General features: G+C 46.0%; 1 protein-coding gene across 2 annotated transcripts in view; it reads right to left on the bottom strand.

Annotated features, from left to right (window-relative positions):
* Nucleotides 1-23,766, bottom strand: part of lonp2 (lon peptidase 2, peroxisomal) — a 106,702-nt gene extending 82,936 nt beyond the window's left edge. For both annotated transcript variants that reach the window (XM_060837696.1, XM_060837697.1), the window contains exons 1-6: nucleotides 23,439-23,766; nucleotides 11,346-11,571; nucleotides 7,911-8,042; nucleotides 6,579-6,701; nucleotides 2,947-3,128; nucleotides 2,219-2,313 (exon numbers count right to left, since the gene is read on the bottom strand). In XM_060837696.1, coding sequence (XP_060693679.1) covers nucleotides 2,219-2,313; nucleotides 2,947-3,128; nucleotides 6,579-6,701; nucleotides 7,911-8,042; nucleotides 11,346-11,571; nucleotides 23,439-23,668 — 988 coding nt within the window. In that variant the 5' untranslated portion in view covers nucleotides 23,669-23,766. The remainder of the gene's footprint in view (nucleotides 1-2,218; nucleotides 2,314-2,946; nucleotides 3,129-6,578; nucleotides 6,702-7,910; nucleotides 8,043-11,345; nucleotides 11,572-23,438) is intronic.
* Between the last annotated feature and the right edge of the window lie 2,341 nt (nucleotides 23,767-26,107).

Here is a 26,107-nt window from a genome sequence, read left to right as displayed (position 1 = left end):
CTTTGTGGATGAGGGCTAGGACTTGCGTGTCCTGGGTGTGAGGGGGAGTTTTTTTTTGAGCAAAAGAAGAAAAAAACTTTGTCCCCATCATCGCAGTTCCAGTGGCTTATACTTTTAAAGGAATTTTTGCAGGGCTTCAAACAGATGACCACCACCAAGGAATGCACAACCCCTAGGTTCATTCCTCTTCAAGGACTTCTTCTAGCATGTAGATGGAGTTTAATTTAGATAAAAGTGAGGTGTTGCATTTTGGAAAGTTAAATCAGGGCAGGTATACACTTAATAGCAAGGTCCTGGGGAGAGTTGCTGAACAAAGAGACCTTGGAGTGCTGGTTCATTGTTCCTTGAAAGTGGAGTCCCAGGTAGACAGGATATTGAAGGTGGCATTTGGTATGCTTGCCATTTTTGGTCAGTGCATTGAGTATACAAGTTGGGAGGTCACGTTGCAGCTGTACAGGATATTGGTTCGGCTACTTTTCGAATACTGCGTGCAATTCTTGTCCTCCTGCTATAGGAAGTATGTTGTGAAACTTGAAAAGGTTCAGAAAAGATTTACAAGATTTCTGCCAGGCTTGGAGGGCTTGAGCTATAGGGAGAGGCTGAATAGACTGAGACTATTTTCCCTGGAGTGTCAGAGGCTGAGGGTTGACCTTAGAGGTTTATAAAATCATGAGGAGCATGGATAGGGTGAATAGCCAATGTCCTTTCCCTGGGATGGGGAGTCCTAAACTACAGGGCATAGGTTTAGGGAAAAATTTGAAAGGGACCTAAAGGGCAACCTTTTCGTGGAGAGGGTAGAGCATGTGTGCCAGAGGAAGTGGTGGAGGCTGCTATAATTACAACATTTAATGGGTATCTGGATGGGTATATGAATAGTAAGGGTTTAAAGGAATATGGGCCAAAAGCTGGCAAATGGGACTAGATTAATTTAGGATATCTGATCAGCATGGACGAGTTGGACTGAAGGGTCTGTTTCCACCTTGTACAAATCTGTGACTCTATGAATCACAATTCCCAAATCCTTGTGGTCCAGCCAATTACACTGCAGAGTTCTGAGCCGAAGTGATTGACATTGGAAAGTAAATTATCACAGACAGAAGGAATGATTGCAAGAAATGGACAGATGATAAAGCGAAAATAAAATATTAAGGGATCTCCATTCCATCATATGCCAAGCCTCTTATCATCTCTGGGATATCACAAAGTACTTTTCTTAGATAAACCTCCTCAGATAAACTATAAATTAATGAATAAGTCTGACTTTACATGCAGTTATAAATAAATTGCCAGCTTGATTTGAAGTCTAGCCAACCATAAATTGGAACACAATCTAAATGACAATTTCAGTGCAGTTGTGAGGACTGTTGTACAGAGGGAAATGCCATCTTTTGGATGAGAACTTTTCCAGTGCAAGTTTACGTTTTAGAAATCTAAATAAAACTATAAAGTCCATGTGGTTTCCAGATCAACATTATTTTTTACTCAAACAACATTACCAAGAACAAAAACGACAGATCATTTATTCATTTGCTATTTTTAGGACCAAACTATTAGTTAATTGGGACTCCACTGTCAGGGTCAAATGGGGACCAGAACCTTCCTCTGTGAAGAGTGCAGTCACCTGGCAATGACTTTCTTCAAAAAAGAACTTGTATTCCATATGTACATCAGGCAGCATCTCAAATATAAAGCCCTCCAACACAAAAAAAATTACAGACCTGCTTTTTCAGAAAAGAAAAAATGCCTTGAGATACAAGTACTGGAACTTAAAACAATATTTAGCATTGCATAAACATATATAATAATTTCTAGGCTGTATCTGCTGATGTTAGCACATACATGTTGTGTATGACATCATAATTTTTCATGATGGCCTAGTGGATCTGGAATTGTGTGCATGTGTTTCTGGATTTGCATGCATACACAGTTGCCTACAATTGCTGACTTCAGCAGACACTGCAATATTCATTACAATATACAGAGGAACCTTGATTATCCAAATTTCGGATAATCTGGCAAGATCACAAGGTCCCAATGCTTGGCTAAACTGTTATCCGGCATTCGATTATCCGAACAAAATACTCTGCGCCCGTGTCATTCAGATAATTGAGGTTCCTCTGTATACTGTCCCCTCCTTACAAAGGAGATCATTTGAGCTCCATGACCATTTATTAATCCACTTTTCTTTTCTTCTGGATCACTGAGAATTGTTTCTGACCTGTTGTGCTTTTATTCCAAGGTAGTTCCACCATTAGTTCCAGATAATTCCTGGTCAAAGCAAACTCTGGCATTGACTGAGGCATCTTCTTTAACCTGCAAATGGCAAACCTTTTTTTTAAAAATGAAAAGAACAAGGATGTGGAGTTTTAGAGTCACTTTTCTGACTGCAGAAATGATTCACGCCAACAAAAAACAGCCACAAAACATTTTCAAAAAACAAAAAAATTAATATTCCTGGGGAGGAATTTAGAACAGCAATGGACAATGATCACAAAAACAAAATCATTAATTTAAAACAAAACATAGAAAGACATGTGAGAGCACCACAATGGAATCTGAAAACAGACTATTAATTAATTTGTACGACTGGTACTGCTGATATCTGCCAAAGTCCTCCAAATCGGAATACTGTTTTGAAACATGTGCGAGTATCATTATTTAGTTTTACAAACAGAACATCACCACCAAGAGGCTCAAGACATTTAACCTTGACAGTATATGCTACTCTATCACACATTTTGGACCTGTACTGGTAACAGCAAAAAATTCAATAGAATAATCTAAATTATTGTGTACCTTTCCTAGAATATAAAAAAAATCAAATGTAATAAGTTCCTATCAGAAAGTTAACTTTAAAAAAAACTGCACCAACCCAGTGCTATGTATTTGTAGCTACATTTGGAAGAAGAAAAAGGTTTCTGCTATTTGTTAACCACCACCACGCACCTTTTGATCTCCTTCATACAAACTTTCATTGCCTGCTCCGGTATATTTGAATTTTTAATCTTCTTCTCCAACATGACAATGTCATCACTATCTTCATCATCATCCTCCTCTTCAACTGCATCCAAATGCAATGGTCTTCCAGGAACTTGATTGTTTCTCCGAATAGGTCGGATGGCCACAATCTATTAATTGTATAATACTTCTAATAAGTGTAACATAATCTCTAACATTTGGTTTTACAACTTAGAAGTAAGCAGTGTCTTTAATGTGGGATAACCAGCTCAAGGAACATCACAATTGTGCAAGTTAACTTAAAAACTTTAAAGTCTGGTTGAAGATTTGTAGCTCGGGTGTCCGTTGTTGTGGTTCTGTTCGCCGAGCTGGAAGTTTTTGCTGCAAACGTTTCGTTCCCTGGCTAGGGAACATCATCAGTGCTATTGGAGCCTCCTGTGAAGCGCTGCTTTGATGTTTCTTCCGGTATTTATAGTGGTTTGTTCTTGCCGCTTCCGGGTGTCAGTTTCAGCTGTAGTAGTTTGTATGTGGGGTCCAGGTCGATGTGTCTGTTGATGGATGTTCTTGCCGCTTCCGGGTGTCAGTTTCAGCTGTAGTGGTTTGTATATGGGGTCCAGGTCCATGTGTCTGTTAATGGAGTTTGTGGATGAATGCCATGCCTCTAGGAATTCCCTGGCTGTTCTCTGTCTGGCTTGTCCTATGATGGTAGTGTTTTCCCAGTCAAATTCATGTTCCTGGTTGTCTGAGTGTATGGCTACTAGGGATAGCTGGTCGTGTCGTTTTGTGGCTAGCTGATGTTCATGGATGCGGATTGTTGGCTGTCTTCCTGTTTGTCCTATATAGTGTTTTGTGCAGTCCTTGCATGGTATTTTGTAAACTACGTTAGTTTGGCTCGTGCCGGCTATTGGGTCCTTTGTTCTAGTGAGTTGTTGTCTGAGTGTGGACGTTGGCTTGTGTGCTGTTATGATTCCTAAGGGTCGCAGTAGTCTGACAGCCAGACTACTGCAACCCTTAGGACTCATAACAGCACACAAGCCAACGTCCACACTCAGACAACAACTCACTAGAACAAAGGACCCAATAGCCGGCACGAGCCAAACTAACGTAGTTTACAAAATACCATGCAAGGACTGCACAAAACACTATATAGGACAAACAGGAAGACAGCCAACAATCCGCATCCATGAACATCAGCTAGCCACAAAACGACACGACCAGCTATCCCTAGTAGCCATACACTCAGACAACCAGGAACATGAATTTGACTGGGAAAACACTACCATCATAGGACAAGCCAGACAGAGAACAGCCAGGGAATTCCTAGAGGCATGGCATTCATCCACAAACTCCATTAACAGACACATGGACCTGGACCCCATATACAAACCACTACAGCTGAAACTGACACCCGGAAGCGGCAAGAACATCCATCAACAGACACATCGACCTGGACCCCACATACAAACTACTACAGCTGAAACTGACACCCGGAAGCGGCAAGAACAAACCACTATAAATACCGGAAGAAACATCAAAGCAGCGCTTCACAGGAGGCTCCAATAGCACTGATGATGTTCCCTAGCCAGGGAACGAAACGTTTGCAGCAAAAACTTCCAGCTCGGCGAACAGAACCACATTAACTTAAAAACATTTGTTACTTTGTGCAGTTTGAACTTGTAACACCTCCAAACACTACATTAGCAATTCTTTTGGCAATGTAATAAAAACAAATTGTTTTTCAAATGTTTACTCCAAAATGTACATATTTGGAATATATACAGGTAAACGCCTTCAATCAAATTAGTTACAATTCTTGGCAAGGCACAAACAGAGATCGTTACCACAGTTTGTTACATAATTGTTACTGGGATAAAGAATGCAATTCCTCTTAATAAAGATGGAAGAACTCCTGTTTTCACCAAAATATTCCCAAATATTACTGAAAATGTGCTTTTGAAATGTCATTATAAAAAAATACAAAAGTCGTTTTCGAAAACCAAACAGCTTACTTTTATAAGAGACTTACTAAATGCACTTTACAAAAAAATGTAAATCAAGAAAAAACTGACACAGGACCATAGAAGGAAATCTTTAGATAGATGGCTAAAAGTTAGGCCAAATAGTATACATGAGAAGGATCTTAAGAGGAACAGCTGATGGAAAATAGCAGAACAGGCCAGGTACTAGAATACAGACACCATAATACAGAACATTGTCTTTGTAGAAATTATATGGTCAGCATAATACACAAGATAATGGAAGACATTCTGTCTTTAATATTAGAAAAACGTGAGGGGGAATTTAGTCTGGCTCTATATTCACTCCAACTGGATTGAGGGTCTCCTTTTCAAACATTGTAAATACTTCCTATTTTTGATCATCTTAAGTGCTTTTCCTATTTTTATCCATGTGTATAAAATTAAACAGGGAAGAAACCAGTATAACTCTGAAATGGATTCCTGGGCAGACTAATATGCTCTCAGAAACAGATATAGGAATAACAAAATCAATAGAACTACATGGGTTATAACAAGTAGCTGAAAGTGTGTTGCTGGTTAAAGCACAGCAGGTCAGGCAGCATCCAAGGAATAGGAAATTCGACGTTTCGGGCCAGAGCCCTTCATCATTCCTGATGAAGGGCTCTGGCCCGAAACGTCGAATTTCCTGTTCCTTGGATGCTGCCTGACCTGCTGTGCTTTAACCAGCAACACATTTTCAGCTCTGATCTCCAGCATCTGCAGACCTCACTTTTTACTTATAACAAGTAGCCCAAACTAAACCGGCAGCCCACAATAAAACTCAGCACAGAATGGCTGTGTTTATTGCCAATGCCACCACTATAGGTGGCACAGTGATTGTATATTTTGTGAACACAGCATTGCAGTCGAACTCCTAAGCATGTGCTCAATGAAATCAAAGGATATTACAGTATGACAGAATTGACTAATCAGACTGTAGGTTAATAAAACAAGTGGTTTTATTAAACTTGCAGCACCAAAATGTTAATGCATCCTTTAGGCAGACCCTCTGAAATGAGGTTGAAAACTAGTGAGCTAGAGGTGCACTCAGAAAGAGCCCTCAGTACCTCACTTGTTGCGCCATTTACAGAGCGAAATAGTAAGCCCTATAAACACCCTATCATGGGGAGAGTAGCCAGAAGGCTCTGTTTCAGCAGTGTGACTTCACTACTGCCACCTGCACGTGCACAAGTGGTCAATGGTCACCTATTGGCAATAGATACTCTTTGCAGAATACTGTATACAAACACTGGAGCAGTTTATTTTCAGTGTACTAGTATGACATGCTTTATTTTAATGTAATGCTTAAGCATTCTGTAGGATTACCTCTCCACTTTTGTTTTAATGGGGAGGGATGCTGTTGTTCAAGGAATAGAGAGAAGCACCGAATGCTGTTAGAGTCCAGAGCAACAAGATTCTTGATCAAGCCAAAGCCAACATTTACATTATCAATCAGTATATTATAAAGCACTTTTGTTTAAACAGAAGTATAACTTGTGATGGTATATAGTCTCCAACAGCAATTGATTTTATTATTCACACCTGACGATAGAAGTGGATTACATATCTGAATATAACGTTATACAGTAAAGCCATTCCTACCCTTTTCTCATCATTTGGCTTGGACTTCCGAGTTTTTTGAAGTAACTTTAGTCCTTCAATTTGCCGAACAAGCAATGGTATGGTTTTTTTAAACCTTTCTTCTAAACTAACAGCATCAAGTATCTGTGTATCAGAGACAGGATGAGTACAGAAAGAAAATTAGATATTATTGAAAAATTTTAGTAAGTTACATCCACAGATCTAAAACCACAATTTCCAGGAGCAAAGCTCTAATAAAAATTCAAATTACAATGTATTTCATGTTGAGTTAAAATACTAAACTTACTATTAAAGAAACTTTGAAGTTATTAATACTTAAATTTAATTTACAATTGGCAAAGCTAGTCTTTCTGTCAATTGTGGCTATTGTGACAAAAAACAGATTTTGAACACAAGGACATAATAGATAGGAGCATCAGTAGAGCACAAAGTGCCTCACACCTGTCGAGCCATCAGTACCATCATGGCTGATCTTTTGTCTCAATTCACTTTATTGTGGTTCCCTAAGAGATCAAAAAAACCCGAGATGAATATACTCAATGTCAGAGACCTCTGTGGCAAACAATTCTAAAAGCTTACATTCATCTCCGTGAAGATAATTCTCCTCAAGACTGCACAAAATGATCAATCCCTTATCCTACAGCTGTACTTGTGTTTTAGATCCTCCAGACAGGTGAAACAAATCTCTTAATTGTTATCCTGGCAAACCCCTTGAAATATATTTTTGATCAAATTGTTCAACGATGTTATTATACATCTCTAGAGGAGGTAGGACTTGAATCTAGGTCTCTGGCTCAGAGACAGGGACACTACCAACACACAAGAACCCAAAGAAACCCCTGTATATTGCATTAAGATCATTTATGATTTTCATTTAAACTAAGTGGCTCAGTGGTTAGCGCTGCTGCCTTACAACAGCAGACACCAGAGTTTGATTCCAGCCTCAGGTGACTGTGTGGTGTTTGCATGTTCTCCCGGTGTTGGTTTCCTTCCACAGTCCAAAGATGTGCAAGTTAAGTGGATTGGTCATGCTAAGTTGCCCATAGTGTCCAGGGATGTGTAGGCTAGTTGGGTTAGGCTTAATAAATGCCAAGTATCAGGGCAATGGTGGTGGGAGCTTGGTCTGGGAGAAATGCTCTTTGGAGGGCCAATGCGGACTTGATAGACCAAATGGTCTCTTTTCGCACTCTAGAGATTCTATGATTAATAACATAAAGAGCAGAGTTTGGAGAGAAAAATTTGTGTTAGCATTTAAAATTATAATTGTTCCACAATGCAGAAACACAGTTAAAATTTAGAGTTGAAATTTAGGAATTGTATAAGCAGTCATACCTGCAACTTCTCATTCGTACTTGTGCGGATAATTGACGCCAAGATATCAGGCAACGTTTCTTTAGGAAGGCTATCCAACAAATTTCTTAGTTTGGCAACTACTGGTACTGACATGTCCAACATCTCCACCAACTGCAAACAGTTAATGAATTATCTGTTACTATATAAATTTGCAATGTGAGAGATAGATCACATACTTTTTGATTCTGACAAGCTTTCTCGAGATCAAAGATTTATTCAGTAAATCACAATAATTTTTCGAAAACAACATTTGAGTTTTCAGAATTTTTCAAATATATTAGCACTAATGCAAATTGTAAACACAAAGAGAGAAAGGATAGATGATTTTCATGAAGCAGTAAACCAGAACTACAGATTTCCTGCACTTTTCTCAGAATTTACTGACTTGACATCTTGTAGATATTTTCAGGCTTATTCCCTGGCTGCCAGTCAGATTGATGGGCTTATCAATATCGGGCTGGAATGCAACAGGATTGGTTGGGGGGTTGCCAGGAATGGGAGGAAGTAAACAAGTCTGGCATTACAGAGGAATTTGAATTTTGCTAAAATGCTGGGGGCAGAGAGAGAATTACTAGTGGGGTTGAGGTGACTGCATGTTTCAGTTGCAGAGGGGTGTTTTTCTGACTAGAGGTCTGTGATGAGTTGTGTTCCACAAAGATCAGAACAGGGACCTCTTTGTTTGTAATATATATAAACGATGTGAATGAAACTGTAGGTGGTCTCATTAGTAAGTTGGAGGTGACATGAAAATTGACAGTTGTGGATAATGTGGAAGGTTATCAAAGCATACAGTAGGATGTAGATCAGTTGGGAGGTTGGACAGAGAAATGGCAGATGGAGTGATGCAATAGTGAGTGATGCATTATTTTAAGTATACTGTATGGCTGGTGGAAAGTATACAGTTAATAGCAGGAACATTAATACACAAAGGGATCTTGGGGTCCCTGAAAGTTACAACACAAATGGATAAGGTGGTAAAGGTAGAGATGCTTGTCTTCATTGGTTGACAAGTCATATTACAAATGTGTAAGACTTTGTAAAAAATTACTTGTGGGAAATGGGTATCACTGGCTCACCAGCATTTATTGCGAAACCTAGGTTTTCCCTTGAGAAAGTGAGTGTGTACTTTCTTGAACTGCTGCAGTCCACATGATGTAGGTTGATCCACAATATGCTTAGTGAGAAAAATCCAGGACTCTGACCCAACGACAGTGAAGAAATGGTGATATATTTCCAAGGAGAAAGTGAGGACTGCAGACGCTGGCAATCAGAGTCAAAACATGTGGTGCCAGAAAAGTACAGCAGGTCAGGCAGCATCCAAGAAGCAGGAGAATTGACATTTCAGGCTTAAGCCCTTCACCAAGAATGTGGGGAGGCAAATTAAAGAGATTTATTTAGGAGATAAATAGGAGGTGGTGGTGGGAAAGGCAAGGAGATGAAGATGGGGGGGGGGGGGATGGTGATAGATCAGAGTGGAGGATGGAGCAGAAAGGTAGGAAGGAAGATGAACAAGTAGGACAATTCAAGAGGATGGTGCTGAGTTGGAGGGTTGGATCTGAGATGAGGTGGGGGGAGCAGAGATGAGGAAACTGGTGAAATCGACATTGATGCTGTGTGGTTGGACTGTCGCAAGTCAGAAGATGAGGTATTCTTCCTCCAGACGTTGAGTGACTAGGATCTTGCAGTGGAGGAGGCCGAGGACTTGCATGTCCTTGGCAGAGTGGGTGGGGCAATTGAAGTGGCCAATGCAAGGCGGTCGGTTTGCTTGATGTGTCTGTTCCAGAGATGATGCACTGTATTCAAGATTGGTAGGGTGGAAGGTGAGAACCAGATGGGTTCTATCCTTATTGGAGGGGTGGGATTCAAGAGCAGAGGTGTGAGAAGTGGAGGAACAGCGCTTGAGGGCATTGTTGACCACATGGGGGGAAATTGCAGTCCTGGAAATATATTTTCTGAAAGGTATCTTCTGATGTATTTCCAAGTCAAGATGGTGAGTGGCTTCGAGAGGAACTTGCACGTGGTGTCCTCATACATCTGTTGTCCTTGTCCTTTGTGATCATGGATTTGGAAGATACAACCTCAAGATCTTTGGTGAATATCTGCAGTACATTTGTAGATAGTACACGCTACTGCTGCTTACTGTCGGTGGTGTTTGCGGATCTGGTAAGAATCAAGTGGGTTCCTTTGTCCTTGTGTCAAACTTTGAGTGTTTTTGAAGCTGCACTTGTCCAGTATTAACTATAAGCAGAGTTTAGACCAACTTAGATTGTTTTCACTTGGGTGTCAGAAACTGAGGGTCAACTTGATAGAAGTATATAAAATTATGAAACACATAGATATAGTGAATGGTCAGAGTCTTCTTCCCAGGATGGAAATATCAAATACTTAGGGGCATAGTTTTAAGATGAGAAGGAAAATGAGATATGTCAGCAAAGTGTTTATTACACAAAGGATGGTAGGTCACTAGAACACACTGCCAGGAGAGATGGTAGAAGCAGATACAGCCAGGTTCAAAAAGGTGTTTAAACAGACACATGAACAGGAGGAGAATACAGGGATAGGGACCATGTGCAGGCAGATGGGATTAGTTTAGAAAGGCACCATGGTTAGCACAGGCATGGTGGACGCGTATAGATCATGGACGCAGTTCATCTCATGTTTTACCTCTAGGATTTAATATATTAAACATACAAATTGTATTAAAATTGCAGGCACACAGCCTCCTTAAGACTTGGCTGACTTCACACCTACACTATATCCTAAGAGTAGGTTAGCTGCCTACACTATTCCGGGATTGAGTACAGTTAGAAAATGTAAAATCTTTTTACTGCCCAAACACATCAAACCACCTATCCTTTGGAAGGTGAGGTGATTAAAACTCCTCCTGTCATTATTTCACGTAGCATAAAAGTTTGGTGCTCTAGCTCACTCCCACTGTCCTGAATTTCCTCTATCTCATACATGAAGAAAGCTATGGGGAGGTAAGTACTACACTCAAGAAGATTAAAGAGTTAGAAAGAAATCTATTACAAAACATATGGCTCAACACTATAGGTCTCATTTATCAACAGATCCATTATTTTACAGTAAAAAAAAAGTAACTCTACTTAAAATTTCCTCTTTCTTGAATAGTTTAGATAAAAGACAACATCTTAATATTTAAAATTAAAGGAATAGACACCTGTGATTTGTCCTCTTATGATGATTAGATTAAATTCTGAAACAGACGAGAAACTCCTTTGCACAGTATCATTGGATGAACTTTGGATGTAACAAATCTCTATTACAGTAATCAAGACAAAGTTTATTGGGATGAGTAATTCTATATTCTGCTAAGCAGACAAATATCTTTATTCAAACTGTAACTGAGTCACTAAAATGATATAGAGATTGAATTTATGAAATAGTTCAAACCTGTATTGCATATTTGTAGAACTGCTGTGAAAGGTCACTCAGCTCTCCAATGCCCTCTGTGTATTGCTCCAGCCGATCAAGTTGCTCCACTTCCGCCACTGCAAATGGCTTCTCCTTCAGCAGCTCAACAACATGAAACCGACAGAGACCTGTGATCAACAGAGTATAGTGTGGCTTCGGCCAATTACTACCCACGACTTGTACAGCAATACCAGCTGTGCCAATCCTACAATAGGAGAAAAAAAGTCAGCAAATTAGAGTACAAATTAATTCTTTTTAATTATAAGAAACAATACAAAATTGTTAAATGCGACAATGAGATTCAGGTCCCTGCTTATAAGTTGATCATTGTAAGGGAACCAAATAAAATCAAAACAATAATCGGGAAGTGAGGATACATAGTAGTTTAAAAGGAGAAAATCAGGTAGTTTACTCTCCAAACATCAGTAGACGCTACGTTTTTGAAAAGAATGGACTGAAGGGTTTGAGTTATAATGGATGAATAGAGCAGGGCTTTTTTTCCCTGAAGCGTCGGAGGCTGAGGAGTTCACCTCAGAACTTTGTAAAATTGTGAGGGGCAAAGAGGCAAAGAAAGCCTGGTGACTCTTTGAGAGCTGTTCCCAGCAGATTGTTTCCTTACCTCCATTATAATCATTCTACTCTTTTAAATCTCAATTTTAAATCTGTCAGAATTACTAATAATGTTCTGTTAAATCTACTTTTAGGTCTGGTGATCCTTTCACCTTCAGGAACAACCAAACCCCCAAACCCAACTGGATCTGATCCAACAGAGACCAGGACCTCCTGAAGTGTGTGGCTGCATGAAATGATGGGCCCCTATTGCTGGTGCTGGAACTGCGACCTCAACAGAGAGACCAACCACTTAGTAGTGTTTCAAAAGCGTGACCTGAACACCAGAAACCCAATTCTGTAGGACTAGCTAACCTCGTGGAGGCCTGACTTAGTGGCCCAACCATACCAAGAATAAGACCCTCCAGAGCACTCAAGGCCACAACATACGTCCAGGACCCCACCGGATGCAGCCTCACACCTTCTGGAATGGCAGACGACACACACTGACTCCCAGGCCAGACCAAAAGCAGTCCAGGAAGCATGGAAGACATGCTGGCCTGCAGGCGACACTGAAATAACATGATTTCAAGTACCCACTCCCCACCATATTCCTGACAAAAATCCAAGCTGTTGAAAGCAAGCCAGATGAATTTAAAGCTAGACTCACCTACCAAGGGGCGGCACAGTGGCTCAGTGGTTAGCACTATCTCCCTGCCCCTACAATCACCCCTGGAACAACTGGATAACAGGACACATACATCATACTCCTATTGGTTGACTTTCGCTCCAACGTCAACACTATAATTCCAACCGAACCCATCTCCAAACTCAGAGCTAGGAATGTGCTCACCCCTCTGCAACTGGATCCTTGACTTCCTGACCCATGGACCGCAATCAGTAAGGATAGGAACATGTCCTCCATGATAATCCTCAACATCGATCTCCTGCAAGGCTGCATACTCAGCGCATTACTAAACTCCGTATGTATATAAAAAACACCATGTGGCCAAATTCAGCTCTAACTCTGTTTAACAGTTTGCTGATGAACCCCCAAAGTTGGTTAGATCTTAACCAACAATGAAACAGAGTATAGGAACAAGATAGAGTGCTGAGTGGCCTGGTGGAAAGTCAACAATCTCTCCCTCGGTGTCAGCAAAACAGAGGAACTGGTCATTGACTTCAGAAAGCGATGTGGAAGACATACTGTGCCTGTATCAGTGTTGCTGAGGGGAAGATGGTCGAGGGCTTCAAGTTTCTAAGAGTAAATATAGTCAACAATGCATGCTTGTCCATGAACGTCAACACTATGGTCAAAAAAGCATACCAGCGCTTTTACTGCTTCAGAAGGCTAAAGAAATTCAACATGTCCACAATTACTCTTTCCGCTGTTTATAGATGCACCATAGAAAGCACCTTATCTGGATGCATCGTAGCTTAGTATGGCAACTGCTCTGCTCAAGTCCACAAGAAATTACAGAAAGCTCTTAATGCAGCTCCAGCTCCATCAAGCAAATCTGCCTTCCATCCATTGACTCTATATTTCCCATTGCCTTGGGAAAGCAGCATACATATTCAAAGATACCTCCCACCCGGGTTATACTCTCCTCTACCTTCTTCCGTCAGGCAGAAGATACAGAAGTTTGAAAAGATGTACCAACAGATTTTGGTCTGTTGGTACCAAAGGACCTTTCATATATTAAAGCTGATCTTTTTTCTGCACCTTCTTCAAAGCTATAACACTAAATTCTGCATTCTGTCCTATTACCCTGATGTACTTATGTAAGGTATGAACTGCCTGGATAGCATGCAAAACAATAGATTAGATTAGATTCCCTACAGTGTGGAAACAGGCACTTTGGCCCAACAAGTCCACACCGACTTTCCAAAGATTAATCCACCCAGACCCATTTCTCTCTGACTAATGCACCTAACACTGGGCAATTTAGCATGGCCAATTCACCTGAACTGCACATCTTTGGATTGTGGGAGGAAACCGGAGCACCCAGAGAAAACCCATGCAGACACGGGGAGAACTGCAAACTCCATACAGTCACCCGAGTCTGGAATTGAACTCGGGTCCCTGACGCTGTGAGGCAGCAGTGTTAATCACTGAGCCACCATGCCGTCAACACTGTATCTCGATTCATGTGACAATAATAAATCAAATCAAAATTGTTTCTCTCTTGTAGGCTGTCATGTCTCATTGTACAGTTATTTGTTACATGCAGTCTCATCATACACTGTTCAGCTTTCGCTTTGGCATTTCTTATTTCTAGGACTTTACATGTAGGTTTGGCTCAGTTTGAACACTCTTCTGTGTATCAGAAGTTAATGAGTCCAAACCCAAATACAGGCATCAGTGCCATTTTGACAGCTTCACTGTCACAGATGCTACCTTTCTGAACAGATATTAAACAAAGGCCTTTCATGTATGCTCAAGAGGAAGGAAAATAATTCCTAATGCTTGCATTCCCTTAATGTACTGTAAGACATTTGTCTCTCATGCAATGTCACAATTCCCGATCAATTCCTCTTCACTGTCAACACTCACTTCTTTCACTATTAAATATGGGAAGCAAGGATACTGGAAACTCTTCACTCTCGATCTTAATAAATCAGTAGCAATGAAAAAAACAATTTGGAATAAAAAACTAATATTGGCTGATTATGGGCACTGCAAACATCTTCACTTCTGAGGTAACGTGACAAAAGCCAAGCAACTGGGACTTGGGTTTCACTCTTGCAACTCGGATACACTAATAAACTGTAAACTGTAAACTACAAGTGCCTTTGTCTTCTTGTCTGTAGACATAACCCCCAGCCTCTTTGTAAAATGTGGAGCTTGAGAAAGTACAGCAAGTCAAGCAGCATCAGAGTCGATGTTTCGGGCAGGAGCCTTCATCAGGACCGAGGAAGGGGAGGTTCATTGTGTGTCTGGTGCACATTTCTTGTAACCTTCTTTTGGGGTGTGGCATTGGTAATAAAACTCCACCCTCTTTACTCAAGAAAATCTTGAAAATGGTTCTGTTCCATTTTTGATCTTGTTAACTAATTTAATTGAAGTGCGATAGCTATCTGTTTAAAAAAAACACTTGTTGCAACTGACCAACAGGGTATTAAGACAAAAGAACAGCCATGCCCCTCCTCACCTTGCTGCAGTGGGGGAAATGGATGTTTGGGGGAAGGAGTAGCCTCTTAGAGGAGAAGAGAGAGACGGCTATGAACACGAGGCAATAGATCTCACTTTTACACTTATAACATATTTTATTCATATATGTGATTTCCCAACCCTTACTTTTAAATATTTTTATATCTTTCATTCTAAAACCCTCCTCCTGGGTCTGACTTCCCAGTTTCAAATTATTGCTTAAACAACATCTAAAGAAAAATGTTAAATCCTTTCCAATGGCTTTCTTCCTCCTATACTATATCCAACTGTAAGTAGATATTGGACAACATACCTTAACACAAATATAAAACATGAGATTCAACTATAAGATGAACTGATGACAAATAAGTTATCTATGACAGACCAAATTTATGAGAGATATATTTGGCTTTGTAATCCTCAGACTGTTCAAAATATCAGGTATATTAATTAGAAATTTTACAGATAATAGCAGGTTTGATTACAGATATGGTAGCATAGTACTGGACCACAATTATCCCAGATATTGTGTATTCAAATCCCATCATTGAAACCTTTGAAGCCGAAGTTCAAAAGTAGATAATTACAGAGTCAGCATGGACGGCCATATATCCTGAATTAATCTCGTCCCATCTGCCAGTATTTGGCCCATATTCCTCTAAACCTTCCTATTCATGTATCAATCAAGATAACTTTTAAATGTTGCAATTGTACCAGCTCCACCATTTCCTCTGCGAGTTTATTCCATACACACACCTCCCTCCGTGTGAAACAGTTGCCCCTTAGGTCAACTTTATATCTTTCCCCTCTCACCATAAACCTATGCCCTCTAGTTTTGTACTCCTCTAATCTGGGATAAAAGCTATTCACCCTAGTCATGCCTCTCATGATTTTATAAACCTCTATTAGGTCACCCCTTAACCTCTGAGGCTCTAGGGAAAACAGCCCCAGCCTATTCAGCCCTTTTTTATTGCTCAAAACCTCGAACCCCAGCAACATACGTGTAAATCTTTTCTGCATTGTCTCAAGTTTAGTAACATCTTTCCTATAGCATGGAGACCTGAACTGAACGCAGTGTTCCAAAGTGACCCAAGCAATGTCCCATACAGCCGCACCATGATGCCCCAACTCCTATATTCAATGCAATAATCAATGAAAGCAAGCGCACCAAATGCGTTCTTCACCATCCTTTCTACCTCAACTTCACTTTCAAAGAATTATGCACCTGCGCCCCTTGGTCTCTTTGTTCAGCAACACTCCCCAGACCATACCACTTACTGTCCTGCATGGCCTTACCAAAATTCAACACCTTACATTTATCTAAATTAAACTCAATCTGCCACTCCCATGAAGAACAAAGAACATTTACAGCTCAGGAACAGGCCCTTCAGCCCTCCAAGCCTGAGCCGATGCAAATCCACTGTCTAAATCTATCGCCCAATTCCTAAGCATCAGTAGCTCTCTGCTCCCCACCTATTCATGCATCTGAGCAGACGCACCTTAAATGAATCCACCATGCCTGCCTCTACTGCCTCTGTTGGTAATGCATTCCAGGCAAATACCACCCTCTGCGTAAAGTATTTGCCACATATATCCCCCTTAAACTTTTCACCTCGCACCTTGAATGCATGACCTCTCGTTATTGAATCCCTCACCCTGGAAAAATGCTTAGCTCTATCTACCTTGTCTATATCCTTCATTATTTTGTTGACCTCAATCAGGTCCCCCTTCAATCTCCTTTTTCCTAATGAAAACAATCCTAACCTACTCAACCTCTCTTCATAGCGAGCACCTTCATACCAGGCAACATCCTTCTCTGCATCCTATCTAAAGCACCCACATCGTTTTGGCAATGTGGCGACCAAAACTGTATGTAGTATTCTAAATACTATCCACTTGACATCAAGCTCTAAAATCTTAAAATTATTTAATCTTTTCTGATCAAAAGTCCTTCACACAATGTCACTGCGACAATCCATCATTCAGTGTGCACTTAGATGGTCACAACTCCCCCAGTTCATGTCCAGTATGACAACCCTCACGCGACATCCAGCCTGACGGTCACAGCTCCTCACACAGCGACCAGCCTGACGGTCACAGCTCCTCACACAGCGACCAGCCTGACGGTCACAGCTCCTCACACAGCGACCAGCCTGACGGTCACAGCTCCTCACACAGCGACCAGCCTGATGGGCACAGCTCCTCACACAGCGACCAGCCTGATGGGCACAGCTCCTCACACAGCGACCAGCCTGATGGGCACAGCTCCTCACACAGCATCCAGCCTGATGGTCACGGTTCCTCACACAGCATCCAGCCTGATGGTCATAGCTCCTCATGCAATGTCCAGCCTGATGGTCACAGCTCCTCATGCAATGTCCAGCCTGATGGTCACAGCTCCACACACAGCGACCAGCCTGATGGGCACAGCTCCTACACAGCGACCAGCCTGATGGTCACGGTTCCTCACACAGCGTTCAGCCTGATGGTCATAGCTCCTCATGCAATGTCCAGCCTGATGGTCATAGCTCCTCACAGGGTCCAGCCTGATGGTCACGGCTCCTCATGCAATGTCCAGCCTGATGGTCATAGCTCCCTCACGCAACATCCAGCCTGATGGTCATAGCTCCTCACACAGTGTTCAGCCTGATGGTCACAGCTCCCCATGCAATGTCCAGCCTGATGGTCACGGTCAATGACTAGCCTGATGGTCTGAAATCCATCATCCATGTCCAGTTCGACGGTTGAAGTTCCCCATTCAATGTCCAGTCGGAAACCCCTCACCAGGTCTGAGACCAACACTTCCACCACCACCACCACCACCACCGTTCCCAGTCTGAAACACCTCCCTACTCAGTGCCTAGTCTGAACTTCCCTTACCCCATTCCCAGCCTGAAACACCCTTACCCAGTGCCCGGTCTGAAACACCCCACCCAGTTCCTGGTCTGATTCCCCCCCCTCCCCTAACCCAATGCTCGCTCTGATCCCCCCTCCCTTTACCCAGTGCACGGTCTGATCCACCCTCCCCTTACCCAAGGGCTGCTATGATTCCCACCCCCCCCTTACCCAGGGCCCGCTATGATTCCCCTCCTCCCCTTAACCAGTGCCTGCTCTAATCCCCCCCTGCCCTTACCCAGTGCCCAGTCTGAACCCCCTTACCCACTGCCTGGTCTGAAACACCCATCCCTTACCCACTGCCCAGTCTGAAACACCCCCTTACCCAGTGCCAGTCTGATCATCCCCTCCCCTTACCCAACGCCCGCTCTGACCCCCCTCCCCTTACCCAATGCCCAGTCTGACCCCCCTCCCCTTACCCAGCGCCCAGTCTGACCCCCCTCCCCTTACCCAGCGCCCAGTCTGACCATCTCCTCCCCTTACCCAATGCCCAGTCTGACCCCCCCCCTCCCCTTACTCAGTGCCCGGTGATTCTCCATCCCCTTACCCAGTGCCAGTCTGACCATCTCCTCCCCTTACCCAGTGCCCAGTCTGACCCCCCTCCCCTTACCCAGTGCCCAGTCTGACTCCCCTCCCCTTACCCAGTGCCCAGTCTGAACCCCCTTCCCCTTACCCAGTGACCAGTTTGATCCCACCTCCCCTTACCCAGGGGTTGCTCTGATTCCCCCTCCCCTTACCCAGTGCCCAATCTGACCCCCCTCCCCCTACATGGTGCCCAGTCTGATCCCCCTCCCCTTACCCAGTGCCCACTCTGACCCCCCCATCCCCTTACCCAGTGCCCTCTCTGATCCCCCCTCCCCTTACCCAGTGCCTGCTCTTATCCCCCTCACCTTACCCAGTGCCCACTCTGAACCCCCCCTTACCCAATGCCCGCTCTGACCCCCCTCCCCTTACCCAGTGCCCAGCTCCTCACGCAATGTCCAGCCTGATGGTCATAGCTCCTCACACAGTGTTCAGCCTGACGGTCACAGCTCCCCATGCAATGTCCAGCCTGATGGCCATGGTCAATGACTAGCCTGATGGTCTGAAATCCATCATCCATGTCCAGTTCGACGGTTGAAGTTCCCCATTCAATGTCCAGTCGGAAACCCCTCACCAGGTCTGAGACCAACACTTCCATCACCACCACCGTTCCCAGTCTGAAACACCTCCCTACTCAGTGCCTAGTCTGGACTTCCCTTACCCCATTCCCAGCCTGAAACACCCTTACCCAGTGCCCGGTCTGAAACACCCTTACCCAGAGCCTGGTCTGAAACACTCCCTTAACAAGTGCATAGTCTGAAATACTCCCTTAACCAATGCCCAGTCTGACAACCCCCTTACCCAGTGCCCAATCTGAAACACCTGCCCCCTCCTTATCCAGTGCCCAGTCTGAACCCCTCCCCTTACCTAGTGACCAATCTAAAACACTCCCTTACCCAGTGCCCAATCTGAACACCCTTACCCACTGCCCGGTCTGAAACACCCATCCCTTACCCACTGCCTGGTCTGAAACACCCCTTTACCCAGTGCCAGTCTGATCATCCCCTCCCCTTACCCAGTTCCTGCTCTGATCCCCCCACCCCTTACCCAGTGCTCACTCTGATCCCTTCCCTTACCAAGTGCCCAGTCTGGCCCATCTCCCTTTACCCAGTGCCTGCTCTGACCCCCCCCTTACCCAGTGCCTGATCTTAAACCACTCCCCATACCCAGTGTCCAGTCTGATCCCCCCTCTCCTTACCCAGTGCCCAGTCTGACAACCCTCCTCTTACCCAGTACTCAGTCTGATTCCTCTCCCCTTACCCAGTGCCCAGTCTGATCCCCTCCCCTTGCCCAGTCTGACCCCCCCCCCCCCCCCAACCAGTACCCGGTCCGAGCCCCCTCCCCTTACCCAGTGCTCGTCTGACTCCCCCCCAACCAGTGCCCAGGCTGACCTCCCCTTACCCAGCACCCAGTCTGATTCCCCCTACCCTTATCCAGTGCCCAATCTGACCGCCCTTCTCCTTACCAGGTGCCCGGTCAGACCCCCCTCCCCTTACCCAGCGCCCAGTCTGATTCCCCCTACCCTTATCCAGTACCCAATCTGACCGCCCTTCTCCTTACCCAGTGCCCGGTCAGACCCCCCTCCCCTTACCCAGTGCTCAGTCTGACCCATCCCCTTACCCAGTGCCTGCTCTGTTCTCCCCTCCTCTTACTCAGTGCCTAGTCTGACCCCCCATTGCCTAGTGACCAGTCTGACCCCCCCTCCCCTTACCCAGTGCTCAGTCTGACCCCCCCCTCCCCTTACCCAGTGACCAGTCTGACCCTCCCTTACCCAGTGCCCAGTCTGACCTCCCCACGCCTTACCCAGTGACCAGTCTGATCCCCTTCCCCTTACCAAGTGCACAGTCTGGCCCCTCTCCCCTTACCCAGTGCCCACTGATCCCCCTCCCCTTACCTAGTGCCCGCTCTGATTCCCCCCCCACCCAGTGCCACTGATCCCCCCTCCCCTTACCCATGCCCAGTCTGACCACACTCCCCTTACCTAGTGCCCAGTCTGATCCCCCCCCAATCCTTACCCAGCGCCTAGTCTGACCCCCTCACTCCTCTTACCCAGTGCCCAGTCTGACCCCCCCCCTTTCCCAGCGCCCAGTCTGACCTCCCCTCCCCTTACCCAGTGCCCGCTCTGACCTCCCCTCCCCTTACCCAGCACCCAATCTGATTCCCCTACCCTTGCCCAGTGCCCGGTCAGACCCACCTCCCCTTACCCAGTGCCCGCTCTGATTCCACCCTCCCCATACCCAGTGCCCAGTCTGACCCCCCCCCTCCCCTTACCCAGTGCTCAGTCTGACCCCCCCCTCCCCTTACCCAGTGACCAGTCTGACCCTCCCTTACCCAGTGCCCAGTCTGACCTCCCCACGCCTTACCCAGTGACCAGTCTGATCCCCTTCCCCTTACCAAGTGCACAGTCTGGCCCCTCTCCCCTTACCCAGTGCCCACTGATCCCCCTCCCCTTACCTAGTGCCCACTCTGATTTCCCCCCCCCCACCCAGTGCCACTGATCCCCCCTCCCCTTACCCATGCCCAGTCTGACCACACTCCCCTTACCTAGTGCCCAGTCTGATCCCCCCCCAATCCTTACCCAGCGCCTAGTCTGACCCCCTCACTCCTCTTACCCAGTGCCCAGTCTGACCCCCCCCTTTCCCAGCGCCCAGTCTGACCTCCCCTCCCCTTACCCAGTGCCCGCTCTGACCTCCCCTCCCCTTACCCAGCACCCAATCTGATTCCCCTACCCTTGCCCAGTGCCCGGTCAGACCCACCTCCCCTTACCCAGTGCCCGCTCTGATTCCACCCTCCCCATACCCAGTGCCCAGTCTGAACACCCCCACCCCTTACCCAGTGCCCACTCAGATTCGCCATCGCCTTACCCAGTGCCCACTCTGACACCCCTCCCCTTACCCAGTGCCAGGTCAGACACCCCTCCCCTTACTCAGTGCCCAGTGACCTCCCCTCCCCTTACCCAGTGCCCAAACTGACTCCCCCTTACCCAGTGCCCAGTCTGACCCCCCCTTACCCAGTGCCCGCTCTGATACCCCCTCCCCTTACTCAGTGTCAGCTCTGATACCCCCCTCCCCTTACACAGTGCCCGCTCTGACCCCCCCTCCCCTTACACAGTGCCCGCTCTGACAACACACCTCCCTCCCCCCCCCACCACGCTGCTTACCCAGTGCCCGGTCTGACCTCCCCTCACCTTACCCAAAACCCAATCTGACCCCCTCTCCCTTACCCAGTGCCTAGTCTGACCCCCCATTGCCTAGTGACCAGTCTGACCCCCCCTCCCCTTACCCAGTGCTCAGTCTGACCCCCCCTCCCCTTACCCAGTGACCAGTCTGACCCTCCCTTACCCAGTGCCCAGTCTGACCTCCCCACGCCTTACCCAGTGCCCGGTCTGATCCCCTTCCCCTTACCAAGTGCACAGTCTGGCCCCTCTCCCCTTACCCAGTGCCCACTGATCCCCCTCCCCTTACCCAGTGCCCGCTCTGATTTCCCCCCCCACCCAGTGCCACTGATCCCCCCTCCCCTTACCCATGCCCAGTCTGACCACACTCCCCTTACCTAGTGCCCAGTCTGATCCCCCCCCAATCCTTACCCAGCGCCTAGTCTGACCCCCTCACTCCTCTTACCCAGTGCTCAGTCTGACCCCCCCCTTTTCCAGCGCCCAGTCTGACCTCCCCTCCCCTTACCCAGCGTCCAATTTGATTCCCCTACCCTTAACCAGTGCCCAATCTAACCCCACCCTCCCCTTGCCCAGTCAGACCCACCTCCCCTTACCCAGTGACCAGTCTGATACCCCCTACCCTTACCCAGTGCCCACTCTGATCCATCACCCCTTACCCAGTGCCCGCTCTGATACCCCTCCCCTTACCCAGTGCCCCACCCACCCCTTACCCAGTGCCCACTCTGGCACCCCCCTCCCTTACCCAGTGCCTGCTCTGATCCCCCTCCCCTTACCCAGTGACCAGTTTGACCCAGCTCCCCTTACCCATTGCCCGCTCTGATACCCCTCCCCTTACCCACTGCCTGCTCTGATTCCCCCCTCCCCTTACCCAGTGCCCAGTCTGACCCTCCTCCCCTTACCTAGCGCCCCACCCACCCCTTACCCAGTGCCCGCTCAGGCACCCCTCCTCCCTTACCCACTGCCCGCTCAGATTCACCATCCCCTTACCCAGTGCCCAGTCTGACCCCCCCCCAACCCATCCCTTACCCAGGGCCCACTCTGATCCCGTCCTGCCCTTACCCAGTGACAAGTCTGATCCCTCCTACCCTTACCCAGTGCCCGCTCTGACCTCCCCTCCCCTTACCCAGCACCCAATCTGATTCCCCTACACTTGCCCAGTGCCCGGTCAGACCCACCTCCCCTTACCCAGTGCCCGCTCTGATTCCACCCTCCCCATACCCAGTCCCCAGTCTGAACACCCCCACCCCTTAGCCAGTGCCCACTCAGATTCACCATCGCCGTACCCAGTGCCCACTCTGACACCCCTCCCCTTACCCAGTGCCAGGTCAGACCCCCCCCTCCCCTTACCCAGTGCCAGGTCAGACCCCCCTCCCCTTACCCAGTGCCCAGTAACCCCCCCACCCCTTACCCAGTGCCCAGTCAACCCCCTCCCCTTACCTAGTGCCCAGTCTGACCCCCCCTTACCCAGTGTCAGCTCTGATACCCCCCTCCCCTTACCCAGTGCCCGCTCTGACAACCCCCCCCCCCCCACGCTGCTTACTCAGTGCCCAGTCTGACCTCCCTCCCCTTACCCAACACCCAGTCTGACCCCCTCCCCTTTACCCGGGCCGGGCCTGCCCCTCCCCGGGGCCACGGTCTGATGGTCTCTGAGTGACTCCCCGCTTAGGGGCTTCCCCCGGATGGGGCCTGGGCCTGTGCCGGGTCAGGGTCCGGGGTGTACCTGTGTAAGTCCGGCAGCTCCTCGGTGTCGCTGTCGGGGTCCCTGGTGTTGGGAATCACCCCGAGGATGGTGCTCTTCACCGAGGTCCCCCTCAGGACGCGGCTCTTCACCAACTGAATGTTTCGAGAAGTTTCGACGCTGATGCGCATCGAGGCGCCGGGCAGTAAAACCCCTTCGTTAGTCAGAAGTAGAGGGAGCCGGTTAGGGATCTGCATGGTAGTGGAGCCCATGTCTGCTCCGGGTGAATGTTATTCCCCCTCAGTCTCCGGACAAATCATTAAAATTCACCGTCAAAACGGGAACTACGGCTCCCCGCAGCTGACACAAGGCCAGCGCAACGGCACACTGCACATGCGCCCCCACTGGTCAACATCTCCATGGCCCAACTCATGATAAGGCTGTTCAGTTTGACAGAGTCAACTCACAAGGGTCTCATGGACTTCAAGTGCAATATTGGGTTGACAAAATGGCATTTTACATTCTTGACAATTTGTGTCGAAATAGCACCACTTCTGAATAACCCAAAGTACTTGCAGTCAATGATGCACGTCAGTGCATTCATGATTGTACTGAGCCACCCCAACTAGTTATGAACAACTAGTGATGTTTAAGAGCTCTATGAACCTCCAGTAACCTTACAATGATGTTGCAGAGCTGACACCCACTGGATACCAGCAACAGTGTGGGGTTGAGTCAAATTCGAGCAAACATTCCCAATGAAGGACTTTTGCCCGGAAACGTCGACTCTCCTGCACCTCGGATGCTGCCTGACCTGCAGTGCCTTTCCAGCACCATACTGTCGATCAGGGAATCAGTCTCCCAACAATGCAATGAGAATCTAGTGTTTCCCAGACCGTTTACAGGTAGTTCTGGGTAATACACATTTTGGTAGTGCAATTTGGCAATAATGTCCCTGAAGAATTAGGAAACTGTATTTTTGAGAACGCTTACCTCCATTTGCAGGAGTGCAATTCTGCGGTGGTGGGGGTTCATGCACTTCGTTCTGTGCATGCGTCAGTTCTCACCATTCCATGCATTCGCAACATCGGTGCCAGTCGTTTTGCTGTTCTGTACATGCGCCAGTGTCTGCACAGTAGTTTCTGCACTGTTCTGCACAAGTGCAAAGTCAGCGCCAGTCTTCGTGCTAAAGTGCACTTTCACTGCTGTCAACTGCCAACAGAGCAGTGAGACCTACTGTGCAGAGAGCAGCTTTCTTACATTTTTTAAATGTATTGTGTTAAATTTACTTTTGTTAATAAATATGATTTTAACCTTCATTGAGGCTGTGCTGTACTTTGTGTTAGACTTCTGGATGACATTCATGAGTGATATTTTTTGCTGGAGTGTCCCAAACCCCGCTTTTCCATAGGCCCCATTATTTCTACTAAGCAATTTTCTATTGAGCAAAGTTTCACTGGAACACAACTACGACATTATAGGAGAACTGCCTGTACAATTGTATACAATGTTAGCATGCAAGAAATAAAGTTTTACAGGAATCTAAGCTATAAGACAATCCTTGATTTTGCCTTCTCCTTAACCAGTCTGTCTTGAACTCAAACTCTCAGGCATGGCACTAAGACCACACAACAAGATAATCTATTTTCTACCTTTTTCTTGCTTAATCCTGTTCCTAATTTGTATGTCCATATAAACAACAGATATTTGCCTGGACAGCAAAGAGAGCTCCCATTGTCTTTTCATTGCAACCATATGAGAAGGCACAGCCTTAACTTAAAGTCTCATCCAAAAACAAAACTTCCAATACTCGATTACACACTAAGCACCATACTGAAATTTCAGTCTAGGTTAAGCACTTGATCTCTGAATTAGGACAACTTCCCATTGTATTTGACAAAGTCACTGTGCCTGTTCCATTCTACTATAATCCTTTTCTTATAATTGTTTTATCTCCTAAAACCGCAATAGGGCTTGCTTTCACACTATCTATCCCACCGGTTTCTATAATTAAAATATCCATTCTTGATCATTTCAGCGAGATGCGTTCGCGAAAAATATCTTAGCTTCACTCATCTTTCAACATCTTAAAGGGATTGTTCCCTCTGTAGCACCCGAGGTGCATTCCTCTAATATCCAACACCTTTCTGTACAATCACAGGAGATGCAAAATCCACTCTTTTGTGTCCCACCTTTTCAGAGTCTAAAAGCCTAAAATATTCTTTCCTTCTGCTCAAGGGCTGAGAACAAACTAATTTTGTCCTTTTTGATTAGATTAGATTCCCTACAGTGTGGAAACAGGCCCTTCGGCCCAACAAGTCCACACCGACCTCCTGAAGAGTCACCCACCCACATTTCCCTCTGAACGATGCACCTAACACTATGGGCAATTTAGAAGGCCAATTCACCTGACTCACACATCTTTGGACTGTGGGAGGAAACCAGAGCATCCCCACGTAGAGAATATGCAAATCCCACACAAACAGTCACCAGAGGCTGGGATCAAACCTGGGACCCTGGTGCTGTGAGGCAGCAGTGCTAACCACTGAACCACTGTGCCAAGTGGCCACTGTGGGAGTAAATAGATCTATGCATTTCCGATTTAGTCTCTGAATCATTTATTAAATTCAGGTAGAAAGGGAAGACCAATTGACATCGGTTATATTCAAAATACCAATATTAAATACCTATACCATAATTCTCTTCTTACC

The sequence above is a fragment of the Hemiscyllium ocellatum genome, chromosome 17 (genome assembly GCF_020745735.1).
Source record: "Hemiscyllium ocellatum isolate sHemOce1 chromosome 17, sHemOce1.pat.X.cur, whole genome shotgun sequence".
Classification (NCBI taxonomy): domain Eukaryota; kingdom Metazoa; phylum Chordata; class Chondrichthyes; order Orectolobiformes; family Hemiscylliidae; genus Hemiscyllium; species Hemiscyllium ocellatum.
The sequence above is the reverse complement of the archived record's forward strand: the minus strand, read 5'-3'. Positions and strand labels throughout refer to the sequence as shown.